At 36.8% G+C, this 13,671-nt stretch overlaps 1 protein-coding gene across 1 annotated transcript; it reads right to left on the bottom strand.

The window, feature by feature from the left end:
* Window positions 1-116: 116 nt before the first annotated feature.
* Window positions 117-2,721, bottom strand: LOC141692772 (uncharacterized). The gene is made up of 7 exons (XM_074497710.1): window positions 2,441-2,721; window positions 2,327-2,350; window positions 2,050-2,179; window positions 1,571-1,959; window positions 1,015-1,382; window positions 756-895; window positions 117-651 (listed from the first exon to the last, which is right to left on the bottom strand). The coding sequence occupies exons 1-7, from the start codon at window positions 2,700-2,702 to the stop codon at window positions 237-239; spliced, it is 1,728 nt and encodes a 575-aa protein (XP_074353811.1). The 5' UTR covers window positions 2,703-2,721; the 3' UTR covers window positions 117-236.
* Window positions 2,722-13,671: the final 10,950 nt, after the last annotated feature.

The following is a 13,671-nucleotide window of genomic DNA, read 5'->3' as shown; positions in this document are numbered from 1 at the left end:
AATGTTGACTGTGAATCTCATAAGCATTTCATGTTATAATGGAAACTTTCCCTAGACACTAATCTACAACTGAGTTTAACTAACTATGATTTAAAAAAATGTTTTGATATTTCAGTTCCAATCTGTTAAAAAAGATCTAGACAAAAGTATCATTTGTATCACCTCTTACATAACATCTCTAAAGGATCAGAACATTTAACAATAAAATCATGCAACATACTATCAAAGTTCTCATTTCAACCACGTTTAGGTCGGATCTCAATCCCCTGAATCATGTAGCCCCACTTAGGTATTCCACTTGTCACTTCCTTCACACTCGTCTCCAAATCCTTGTTTTCCCCTCCCTTGTTAAAGTATTCTCCCAACTCAACTTCTAACCACCCATCTTTTCTCTCCACAGCATATTGACTACCAGTTTCTCCAGTTTTACGGTCCAGATAAACAACCCGCTTTAAGCTTTCCTCTTCCCTGCTCCCAACAGAAGCTTCAAAAGGAATAGGATCCTCCACAGGATAATTATATCCATCGTAAAATTCTCTTTTGTGTACAAGCAAAACTGTATAGGTCGTATCCGATGACAACATGGAAGTGCTCATCCTTCCGTGAACTTCAAACCAAATCAGCTGGTCAGTTTTGGGCGTCCATACAAATCTGTGTTTTAGACAATACTACATTTAGAATAAATCACCCACCATAATTCAGCCTCTAGCATAATTAACTATAAAAAATTGAGTTTGTGCCTTTTAAAAAAAGACCTTGACAAGCCATTTGCGTTCACCCTCCAATGACCATAAGTATCGCCATATTCCTCATTGTGAGCTGCATCGGGATGCTGTGTGGATGAGGTAGTTATCATGAAACACTTCTTCCCACTCCACTTGTCTAACCAAAAACTCTATGCATAATATTAAATCATGTTTGTCAGCATATTTTAAATAAGCATTTCAAGGCTACAACCACAATTAGAAAAATAATACGGATTAATTAGAAAGATTTGAAGAAAAGAAGAATTACCTTTGTGTTGGCGTCAATGAGGAGGGGATTACCGATAAGAAAAAGATACAAATCTTTCTTCGATGCAAAAGAAATATCGGGCAAGTCATCCGCCCGGCAAAGAAAATTTCGATAATCGCTGGGTAAAAGTTTCTCCCAAACAACATCAGATTCTGCAGCTGACTGGAAACTTTTAGAAATAACTGACAGCCTGCACGCATCGACAGGGCTCGTACGGGACACGACTTCTTCCAGAAATGCTTGTGCAAACCCTTCGGGTAACTTTCTGAATAAATTGTCTTCACAACCCTCTTCTCCTTCTTTAGGCATCTCTACCTCTCTTCTTTCAGTATTTCTCTCCACTTGTAAATGGGTTAGGTTAATACTCCCTATGTAAAACAAACAAACAATATAGAATTTTGATAACTAATTTTAAGTCATATTTAACTTTGATAAATTTGAACGCAATAGTCTTAGTTTTATTATATAAAAAAAAAACTATTTAAGAATGAATTTTTTTGTATATGTAAATTAGCTATCTCATGTATAAGTTCCTTGAAGCAGTTCCAATACTTACTTCGCTTGGGTCGGAGCTCCATCATAAAGAAACCAATGCCACATTTAGGTTTTCCACTTTTCACTTCTCTAAGAGTCATCTCCAGATCCCTGGTCTCTCCGTCATTGTGGAAGTAGTCACCTAACTCAACTTCAAAGTAATTATCATCTCTGTGCTTTATATATTGGCATTCAGCCTTGGCAATTGCAGGGTCCAGATACACAAATTGGTTAATACTTTCTTCCCCAGCAATCCCAACAGAAGTCTCCAGGGGAACGTGAAATCCATAATAAAACTCATTCCTTAAGCAAAAGAGAAGGTAAGCTGTGTAAGTTGTATTAGGTGACAACTTAAAAGTGCTTATCTTATCCTTAATTTCAAGCCACACCACGTGACGAACCGTGGGAGTCCTACAAATTGTTTGATCAATTACAAATCATTACGAATATGTAAACACCATAGAAGCCTATAAAAAGAATATATGAAAAATGAGTTTGCACCAATCAGTATTCCAGTAGTCTGAGTGGAGATATGTAATTGAGAGATTGAGAGGAGATGTCTTCGCCCATCTCTTTCCAGTCCATTGGTCCAACATATAAGGCCCTTTGTCGCAATCGGGAATCGGGTATGCTTTAGAACAAATTAACCATGACATTAGGATGAAAATGTGAATCAACCGGTAACAATTTAGCCTTAGTAGGAAAACATGACATTAGGATGAAATGTAACATAACATAATTGTGAATCAATTTCTACAGATTGTGTATTTTTGTTTACCTGATACGTAGTTGTCATCATCACCTTTAAATAAATAAAAAAAATTGAGAAATAGTTAGTGAAAAGATCAATGAATCAAGAAAAAACAATATAAAGAAAGATAAGTGAACAAACCTTGATGGAAGTAAACGGGGAGCAAAGCAAGAAGCAGAAACAGGTGGTGGCTAGAATTATAAATATGTATTTCGGGATCAATGGCACATAAATGTTCGGGAGGAATGAAAGAATCCCAAACCACGTCAGAATCAGCAACTGATTGGAACAATTTAGACACACTAGACAGTCTAATGGCATCCTCAGGGCTCGTACGTGACACAACTTGTTGCATAAATTTCTGTCTAAAACCATCAGGCAGCTTCATAAAAAAATCACCCATCTTTACTTGCTTTGCCTGTGTGTTTATTTGCCGGGGATAATATTGTGGCTCGGATTTTCTTCTTTTTTAGATATTATTATTTATTTCTTGAATTTTATTAGATTTTGTATTTCATTATATTTTTTTGCTAACTTTTTCTTATCAGTTTTTTTTTGAATTTGGTGAATTAATTTATCTGATGCGTGAAATAATTTTTTCAAAATATTCGTGGATGAAACAAAATCAGAATATTATTATAAGACTTTATTACATTTAACATATTACATTCAACATTTATTCATTTCAGATTTTAAAAAATTGTTAATAATCTATAAATTTTAAAAGATTTTCGTTGATTTAAATTATTCGCGGATTATGATGGAGTTAATCCAAAAATCTTGTAGAGTCTTCCAGATTTTACGGAGTTTTCAGATATCCATCAAAATCTCATGAAAAGATTTCAAAATATTAAAATGTACTATCAAATCCATCAAAATCCACAACTTTTTTAAATAAAAGAAAATTCATGAAATTTTGAATAACGTCAAATTTTGATGGATTTTTTTAAAATCCAAATCGAATACCACCAAATTTTGATTGACTTATTAAAATCTAAATTGAATACACTCATATTTTAAAATACTTTTTCCAATCTTTGTTGAATAACATCAGATTTAAAAAAATTATTTAAAATCCAAATTGAATACTCAATGATTTTCAAAATCTATAAAAATCTTTCAAAATCACAATTGAATACACCCATAATATTATATTAACACACATTTTTTGTAGTTAAAACACAATATATTGTTTTCCCGAGTAGAGGATATATATATATATAGGGGTTCAAATATAAACGTCCTTAAAATAAAAACGGGAAACAAGCTCAGCCCAATAAAACTTACATGCGCCTGACAACCCCCACATGACTGACATGCACATGTAACACACGCACCACTAATTCCCTCCATTTTTATATTAATTTTTTCTCTTATTCAACGAGTTTTTTTTTTAAATTTGACTTCACTGATTATGCTTACGAAAATTACTAAAATTAAGAAAATTCTGAAATTATAATAATTCCGGTTTAGTGATTCTGTTAAGTATAAATAATGATTATCGTCGGAATATAGCAAATATGGTATGCAAACTGATCGTTGGGAGATGGAGAAAAATACAGTGAAGTCAGATTTTAAAAAAGGTTTGTCGATTAATGAAAAAATTAAATTAAAAACAGGAATAAAATTATTTATGCAAGGGTACACGGTACATCGAGGGAGTCACGTGAAATTGGAGGAGGAGAGAGAATGTGTGGATAAAATTTGTGTGGTGGAGTTTCAATTCAAGCTATAAAATTAGTGGTTGTCATTGGTTTTTAGTTTTTAGAATAAGGTTGGTTTCTATTTGACCATCCCCTATATATATATATATATATATATATATATATATATATATATATATATAGGGGCTACTCCAATAAAAACCTGTTATTCCCAGTGGACTAACAAAGAGATTTACAGAAGGGGGGTTGAATGTAAATCTCAAAACTTTTTCAAGTTTTGAGCAGTTTGTAAGACTAAGTGTTTGAGTGATCAAATGTGTGTAAATTGCTTGGAGCTGATGCAGACAGATATATATTTAAACACAAATGAAATGAATACAAAGAACTTAAAAAAAACTTTTCTGGTGGATTTGTTGTTCCACCAGAGATGTGTTATTTCAGAAAATCTGTGATTCAAAATTAAATCACAGCTGCTTCCTAGTACAAACTAGATGATTTTCTCTTTTGATATTTCTAAACAGCTCAGGGAAAATTCATATCTAATTACTAGCTACTACTTGGTTTATATACCACCAAGTTTACAAGTGAAGACAAAGATAAAGTACAATAATAAAAAATAGTTCTTCACTTGTTTCTATTCCATTTTTATCCAGTGTAATATGGAATTATCTGTTGACTTTCCATTTTGAACCAGACTAAAAACGGCTGCTTTTTCTGCTGTTCCTGAAATAGGCTACCACATCTCTGTCAATCCATGTGCCTCTGTCAGCTTTGTTAACTGTCACTATCAACTGCTATGCGACTGAGCATCCGTTGAAGCTTTCATCCGTTGATGGCTTTATCCGTTGATGCTCTAGCAGTGCATCCGTTGAAGCTTTCATCCGTTGATGGCTTTATCCGTTGATGCTCTAGCAGTTGAAGCTTTATCCGTTGAAGCACTTATCCGTTGATGGATATTTATCCGTTGAAGCATTAGAGACATCCGTTGAAGCTTTGTTTCTTATCCGTTGAAGGTCTTCAATATCCGTTGACACTTTTTCACTTATACAAAATTACAAGGCATGAAATATTTACAATTAGCCCTCCTATTTGTACATCCATTAGTAGTCAACATGACTGATTATTTCCTAACAACATCTAAGAATTACAGCTTGAAACCAGAGAGTGAGATGTGCTACAATACCAAACTTATTACTAAGTAAGGCTACTCCTTCAACGGATAGCCAAGATGGTCTTATCCGTTGAGGCTACAAACACTAGATTTCTATTTAAGTGTTTTGCTTAACTTATCATCAAACTAATACACATATTCCTAACAATCTCCCCCTATTTATGTCTACTAGAACTGTAGGCATAAATTTGGATTTAGCTTGATGATAACAAAACACTTAACAAATATATAAACTGTAACAAAGCAGAAATTCAAAAGTGCTACAAAAGTGTATATGCTGAGATGAAATTGAAGAAATACATTGTTTCCAAGGGTGCTCCTTTAGCCTGAGCAAATTACTTTCTTTTCCTTTGATCCCTGGTTTTCTTTCCTAGCCTCCTGTCATTCTCCTCTATTTGAAGTTGAAGTTGTCTGTAGAATTCAGCTTCATCTTCTTCATTGATATCTAACTTAGATTGCATATCCTTGAGAGTTTCATTACTGGCAATCTTTAGCTGATCTTCAATTCTGAAAAATCTTCTGACTCCTTTGTTGTCTCTGAACTCCATCAACCAATGAGGTGATTTGTGAATTGTAATACCTTTCTCTGGAATGAGTAAAGTTCTAGGCAAAGTATTGGGCTCCCTCCAAGTTTTCCTTATGTTGGCAATCTTGTTGAGAATCTCAGTCCTGGCAGTTCTGGTAAAGCCAGAATCCTTATGTATGGCTGAGTAGACTCTAATCAAGGTAGTGTAGCCTTCATTCAGAATTCTGTGAAGAGGCCATGTTCTTTCCCCAGCTCCTTTGTATTTGAACACTAGTCTTTCTGGTAGCTGTCTGTAGGCAGCTATTCCCCTTACATCCTCCAGCTCATCCAGATAGAGTTCAATGTCTGAAAATTCTTTTATGTCACAGATGTGAACATAATCATCTTTAGAGGTTTGAGGTTTAGGCTTAGGCTTCTGTGTGAATTTGATTGAGGCTTTAGAGGGTGTTGATTTGATTCTTCTTTTCTGCTTCTTTGATGGTGGAGAAGAGGTTAGGAAGGTGGGCAATTTGATGGTATCCCAATCAATTGGTTCCTCCTTGGGAATGATTGTTTCACCATGAATATTCATGAAGGGGTCAGGTACAATTGGTTCAGGAATTGAGGGTAGTGGTTTGGATATTGATTTGGTTTCTTCAGTCTTATCTACCTTCTTTCTCTTTGCATTGACCTTCTTTCTTTTCCCTTTCTGCCATTCTTCCTTACTTCTTTCCTCCATCTCAGTACCAACCATATCCCCCATAGCTTCATCTTCACCTTTATCTTCAATTACTTTCTGATCTTCAGCCTGACTTGACTCTAGCTGTTTTTCAAGCTTTGCTTGTGCTCTTTTGTCAGCCTTTAGCTGTTTGGCTTCTTCCTTCAACCTTTTGGTTTCTTCCTTCTTGGCTATTGAGAATTTAGGATGTCCTTGCATCACACATATGCTCTTTCCCTCTCTGAAAATAATAGCCATGTTTCTCCTTACAGCCTCATCCATGGTCTCTTTGAGATATGCAATACTCCTTCCTAAAAGCTTGTCCTCATCTGCTTTTGGAAGAGGAAAATCCACCTCTTTTAGAGGGTTCTTTATAGAGTCCTTATTGGATCTGTTGTGGGCTTGAGAACCATAGGTTGCAGATCTTTGGAAGAAGTTTCTCCATCCTTATGCCTCCCTACTGGCTTGAGTTCCATAATAATTGATTCCACTTTTGTGCTATGCTTCACAGATTGTGATTGAGAAGTTGTAGAACCAAATATTAGTTGCATCTTTTCATCAATCTTCTTCCTTTGCTCTTTGACTTGCAATTCAGCTGCTGCTATCTGGATTAGATCAATTCCATCTAGCTTTCCTTTGACTTGAATTGGTGGAGAAGTTGTGATGACATGAACTAGCACTTGAGAAATCTGAACTGTTGTAGATGGCTCTCCTTCCCCTTCCCCTTTATTCTCCCCCTTTTTGTTATCATCAAGGGTAGGGGTCAAGCCTTGTGCTTGTGCCAGCTGCATGAGGAGATTTGTGTGAGTTTGTTGATTCTGAAGAATGGTGACCATAGAGTTTTCAATTATTTGAACCCTATCTTCCAATCTGGCCAACCTCTTATCAGCATCAGAGGCCTTCCTTAGTCTCCCCAACAAATCTTGCATAGTACCATAGGGTAGAACTGAATCCAATTTCTCAGCATTGTAGGATTTCAGATCAACAATGTCCAGCTTGAGCTCATCCACACTTAGAGTGTGCTGGTAATGCTGCAACTGCAAGAGATGCAGAGATTCCAGATGAGCTTGAAGAATTGCCTTGGTGCCAGCATCCTGAGTCTCCTGAATGGCTTGCTGAATTGTCATGACTTGTTTGACCAAAGTGACACCAAACTCTCCTGGTGTTGATGGTTTGGCCCATGCCCATGCAGGAAGATTAGGAACAGAACTAGGGCCTGCTACTCCCCCTAAGTTCATGCTCTCATTCAAAGAATTAGAGTCATCATCATTAGAATTTACTCCAAATTCTTCAGATGGCTCACCAGCTTGAGAAGGCAGCCTGTTGACAGCAGCTTTGTCTCTTAGAAGAGATTCTGAAGTGTGTACAATGTGTAGTGTCTGTTCTGCCTCCACATTGCCCTGTGCAGCCAACAATTGATAGATTGAAACAGGGTGAGTAAAAGTGTCAGCATCCAAGGAAATGTTATCAATGACAGCTTTGTAGTGTTGCTGAAATTGTCTTCCCTTATCTGCATCATCCACTTTCATTAACTCACTAGCAATGGCTGGATCCACCCTTATAGCTTCTGTACCTGCCTTTCTCTCAATTTCTCTCTTTTCTTGCATCAGGGGCTCCCCCTGGCTCACACACACCCTCACACCCTCACCTTCACCTTCTAAGGTGGCACTCCTCTCACTTACTTTTGCCATGCTGGAAGAAAGAGCATGTATTTGATGACTCTCATCCTCTCCTTTTGCCTGGGAGCAACCCAGCCTCTCACTCAAAAAATCACTCCCTTCCCTCATTCCTAAAAGTGATTGTACAGTTGCCATGTCCTCTACAGTGGGAAGTGATTCTGTTAAGTGTGTAGAGACCATCAACGGATAGGGAATATCTGTTGAAGGGGAAACTGATGGTATCAACGGATAACTGCTGTTAAGCTTATCCGTTGAAGAACAACCACTTGTCAACAGATGAGAGATATCCGTTGAAGAAGGAAAAGATGTAGATATAGAAAGTGACATAATTGTTGAATCTGTGTGGATTGATTTTAAGTGTGGTGACACATGCAACTACATCTGAAAGAATTGGCTGATGATCCAACAAATCATCTAAAAGATGATGATCACCAGATTTTGAGTGGGGCTCCTCCCTGAGTTTTAATGAGGGAGAATCAGGAATTGATGTGAATATCATATCCACATCCAGAGAGGGTGTTGGAGAGTTTGATGAATGGTGTGTTTCTATATTGAGAGAATGGGGCTGTGATTCCACATTTGCTGGAATCACATCAAGCTGAATTTGAGAAGGCATAGATACAGGTGGGTGTATCTGTGTTGTGTGTGCCCCTTGTGTGGAAACTAGGGTTTTGGCCTTCTTCTTCCTTGAAAAGGCTTGAATTGGTGAATGTGTAGCTTCAGTGTCCCTCCCTCTTTTGTTCTGTGTCCCTGGATGGGGACTATTTTCAATAGTTACATCCTTTTGGGAGGATGCAACTAGGGATGTGCTGGACTCCTTTTGAACCACCACAGTCTTTTGAGAGACTGTGGCTTGGCTGGTTTGGGTACCACTCACCTCTCCCACCTTATCCTGGGGGGCTTTTTGATGTTCACCCCTCCCCTCACCACTCACTCCATGTTCACTCCCTTCAGGGTTTATGGTAGTTGTTACAACTGTTGTCTTTTGAGAAACAACAAAGGTAGGTTTCTTTGACTTGACTTTGGAAACTTTAGATTTGGTGGCTTTGGTAGGAGCCTGTTTGGACAAAGACACAGGTTCCATAGCCACACTAGAAGGCAAAGAAATATTGGGGTTGGAAATAGTAGGAGTTATAGAAACATTTACCTCACTTACCTGTGGTGCATTCATGATTGGCAAGTATACCAATGGCACCTGGCTGTTGAGGTTCATTCTCAAAAGGTCTGCAAGGACCCTTTTCTCTTGTGCCCAACATTTGAGTTTATTATTCTCATTGGATATAACCAAACCTTCAGTAACATGGTTAGCCAATAACATAAAGAATCTAGCAAAGTAGATGTTATGTGGTCTATTAGCTTTGTTACCTAATCTGGAACCTAATTCTAGCATAACACAGTTGCTAAAATTAAAGTACCTATCAGAAACTAGCATATAGAGCATATTAACAAGAGATGAAGTGATAGCATCAAAATTGCTAATCTTCCCAGAGAAAACCTTAATAAAGGCATCTCCAAGAAAACTCCATTCTTTCCTAAGGCCTTTCCTTCTAATACTACCTAAACTAGTAGAATCAAAAGCATAGCCTATGGAATCTAGCATAGCAGAGACATCTTTATCAGTATGTGGTGTCATGGCATTATTCTCAGGCAACTTAAAGCAAGGTTGTAAATCATCACAATTAATGCAATAGTCCTTACCTTTGAGAGAGAAGGCAATGGTCATATCTGTGGAGTTGAACTCTGCAGTTGTCCAAATCTCCTCAATCACTTTACAGTAGATGGTTGGGGCTTCCAGCATTGCATAGCTCAGTTTGCAGTTCTTGATGAAGTCCATCATCTTGTGATAATCAGAATGGGCTTCCTTCTTTTCAACCAAGACTATGAAATTATTCTTTTCATAAACAAATCCTGTTTGAGACATAATTTTGACTACTGGTGCCATTTTTGTGAGTAGAGGTTGCAGAGAAGAACTTGAGAATTGAGAGAGAAAGAGAATGATAATTGCAAGAAAGCGTAAAGTGAAAATAAGAATTCAAATGGGCTTTTATACTTTCTTGAATTAAAACACAAATTAAAACAATTAAATGATACTTTTAAGTAAGTGATAGCCGTTCAAGAATAAATAAAACTGTAGAAATTCTGAAAACTACCGTAAATGCAAATACATACAACACTGTATATCTGTATCAACGGTTGAGTAAAAGAATCAACGGCTGTGACTTACTTATAGTAACTGACGTGACACATCAACGGATAAGGTAAACAGTTATCCGTTGATGAACAACACCATTTTATCCGTTGAAGGATAAAATTACCAGAAATGTGTTTGTCTTTCAACGGATAATGAATATCCGTTGATAGAACAATTTTGGCTTTCAACGTATAGGGAATATCCGTTGACAAGATAAATCTTGATTAAAGCCAACTTTGTTCTTGCAGCAAATTCATTTCAGGTTACAAGACAGATTATATAAAGGACATAGATCATGAATAATTAAGCATACCTAACTCACTTACTAATCTTGTGAATGTTGATTCGTCAAGTGGCTTGGTAAATATGTCTGCAATCTGCTTTTCACTTGGAACAAAATGAAGTTCCACTGTACCTTTCATCACATGTTCCCTAATGAAGTGGTACTTGATATCAATGTGCTAGGTTCTTGAGTGCTGCACTGGATTTTCAGTAATGGCAATGGCACTTGTGTTGTCACAAAATATTGGAATTTTGTCAACAGTCATACCATAGTCAAATAACTGGTTCCTCATCCATAGTATTTGTGCACAGCAACTACCAGCTGCAATGTACTCAGCTTCAGCTGTTGATGTGGAAACAGAATTCTGCTTCTTGCTGAACCATGATACAAGCTTGTTCCCTAGAAATTGACAGGTGCCTGTTGTGCTTTTCCTGTCTATTTTGCAACCTGCATAATCTACATCTGAGTAGCCAATTAGATCAAAACCAGACTCTCTAGGGTACCAAATTCCTAGATTTGGAGTCCCTTTGAGATATCTGAAAATTCTTTTAATAGCCACTAAGTGAGATTCTTTAGGGTCAGCTTGAAATCTAGCACAGAGACATGTAGAAAACATAATATCAGGTCTACTGGCAGTTAAATATAAAAGTGAGCCAACCATGCCTCTATAACTTGTAATATCCACAGACTTTTCAGCCTTGTTTTATTCAAGCTTGGTGGCAGTGGCCATGGGAGTTTTTGCAGGTGAACAATCTATTAAGTCAAACTTCTTTAAAAGATCATAAATATATTTAGTTTGACTAATGAAAATTCCACCACTAACTTGTTTAATTTGTAAACCAAAAAAGTAAGTTAGCTCTCCCATCATGCTCATTTCATATTTACTTTGCATTAATTTAGCAAACTTTTTACAAAGTTTATCATCTGTAGATCCAAATATAATATCATCTACATAAATTTGTACAAGTATCTTAGAGCCATTAACATTTCTAAAGAAGAGAGTTTTGTCAACAGTACCTCTTGTGAAGTGATTATCTAGAAGGAACTTTGACAAAGTCTCATACCAGGCTCTAGGTGCTTGTTTTAGTCCATAGAGTGCTTTCAACAGATAATACACATGGTCTGGAAAATTTTGATCTTCAAAACCTGGAGGTTGGCTTATATAAACTTCTTCCTCCAATTCCCCATTTAGAAATACACTCTTGACATCCATCTGATAGACTTTGAAATTGGCATTAGCTGCATAGGCTAGAAAGATTCTGATGGCTTCAAGTCTTGCAACTGGAGCAAATGTTTCATCAAAATATATTCCCTCTTATTGAGAATAGCCTTTGGCAACCAATCTGGCTTTATTCCTTATGACAATGCCATTTTCATCCATCTTGTTTCAGAATACCCATTTTATGTCAATAGAACTCTTGTTCTTTGGCTTGGGTACCAGCTTCCACACTTTGTTCCTCTCAAATTGGTTTAGCTCCTCTTGCATTGCTAAAATCCAATCTGGATCCAATAGAGCTTCTTCCACTCGCTTAGGTTCCTCCTGTGATAGAAAGCTATTATACAGACATTCATCTTGAGTAGCCCTTCTAGTTTGTACTTTAGATGTAGCATCACCAATGATCAGTTCAAAAGGGTGATTCTTGGTCCATTTCCTTTGAGGTGGTAGATTAGCCCTTAATGAGGTTGCCTCAGTATTGTCATGATGTGAGATAGAATGTTGATTTGTTGAAACTCCCCCTGAGTTGTTGATCCTTTGAAAGGAAATGGGAGTTCTATCAACTGATGAGGTGAAGTGATTATCCGTTGACAGACTGTGATCAACGGATGCTTCATTATGAACTTCAACGGATGATGCACTTTGTCTTTCAACGGATGCTGCATTGCTTCTTTCAATGGAAGCTGAATTTTGACTTTCAACGGATGCAGCATTATGTGCATTATCCAAAGGCAGACTCTGGTTTCTTCTTGAGATGTCTTCTTCATCATTCTCTTCTTCACTATCATCACAATATATCTCAATATTGTCAAATTTGAGTCCTTCATGATGTTCCTCATCTGTTAGTCCATCAATCTTTTTATCATCAAACACAACATGTACAGATTCCATGACAATGTTGGTTCTTAGATTGTAGACCCTATATGATTTTCCAGCAGAATAACCAACAAATATTCCTTCATCAGCCTTTGCATCAAACTTTCCTTTGTGATCAGATTGATTCCTTAAGATGTAACATTTGCAACCAAAGACATGTAAAAAGTTTAAAGTTGGTTTTCTTCTCTTGAATAATTGATAGGGAGTCATGCATTTTGCTTGATTGATTAGAGAAATATTCTGAGTGTAACATGCACAGTTAACAGCCTCAGCCCAAAAATAAGTTGGGAGCTTTGACTCCTCAAGTATTGTCCTTGCAGCTTCAATTATTGATCTGTTCTTCCTTTCCACCACACCATTTTGTTGTGGAGTTCTTGGAGCTGAGAACTCATGCATGATCCCACTTTCTTCACAGAACAACTTCATGGATGAATTCTTGAACTCAGTTCCATTGTCACTCCTAATATTCCTTACTTTGAAATCAGGATGATTGTTGACTTGCTTGATATGATTGATGATGATTTCACTAGCTTCATCCTTTGATTTAAGAAAATAAACCCATGAAAACTTTGAGAAATCATCTACAATCACTAAGCAGTATCTTTTCCTTGAAATTGACAGTACATTGACTGGTCCAAAAAGATCCATATGTAGAAGTTGTAGTGGTTCATCAATTGCAGATTCAAGCTTATTACTGAATGATACTTTCTTTTGCTTTCCTTTCTGACAAGCATCACACAGCCCATCCCTTGTGAATTCCACTAGAGGCATTCCTCTAACTAAGTCCTTTTTGACTAGATCATTCATTGTCTTGAAATTCAAATGGGACAACTTCTTGTGCCATAGCCAACTTTCAACTGGACTTGCTTTGCTGAGAAGACAAGTAATGGATTCTGCATCTGTAGAGTTGAAATCAGCTAAGTACACATTTCCTTTTCTAACTCCAGTTAGAACCACTTTATTGTCCTTTTTACTTGTGACAATACAGGCTTCAGAATTGAAGGAAACAGTATTCCCTCTGTCACATAGTTGACTGATGCTCAATAAATTGTGTTTGAGACCATCAACC

The sequence above is a fragment of the Apium graveolens genome, chromosome 10 (genome assembly GCF_009905375.1).
Source record: "Apium graveolens cultivar Ventura chromosome 10, ASM990537v1, whole genome shotgun sequence".
NCBI lineage: Eukaryota > Viridiplantae > Streptophyta > Magnoliopsida > Apiales > Apiaceae > Apium > Apium graveolens.
Note: the sequence above shows the minus strand (reverse complement) of the source record. Positions and strands in the feature narration are given on the sequence as shown.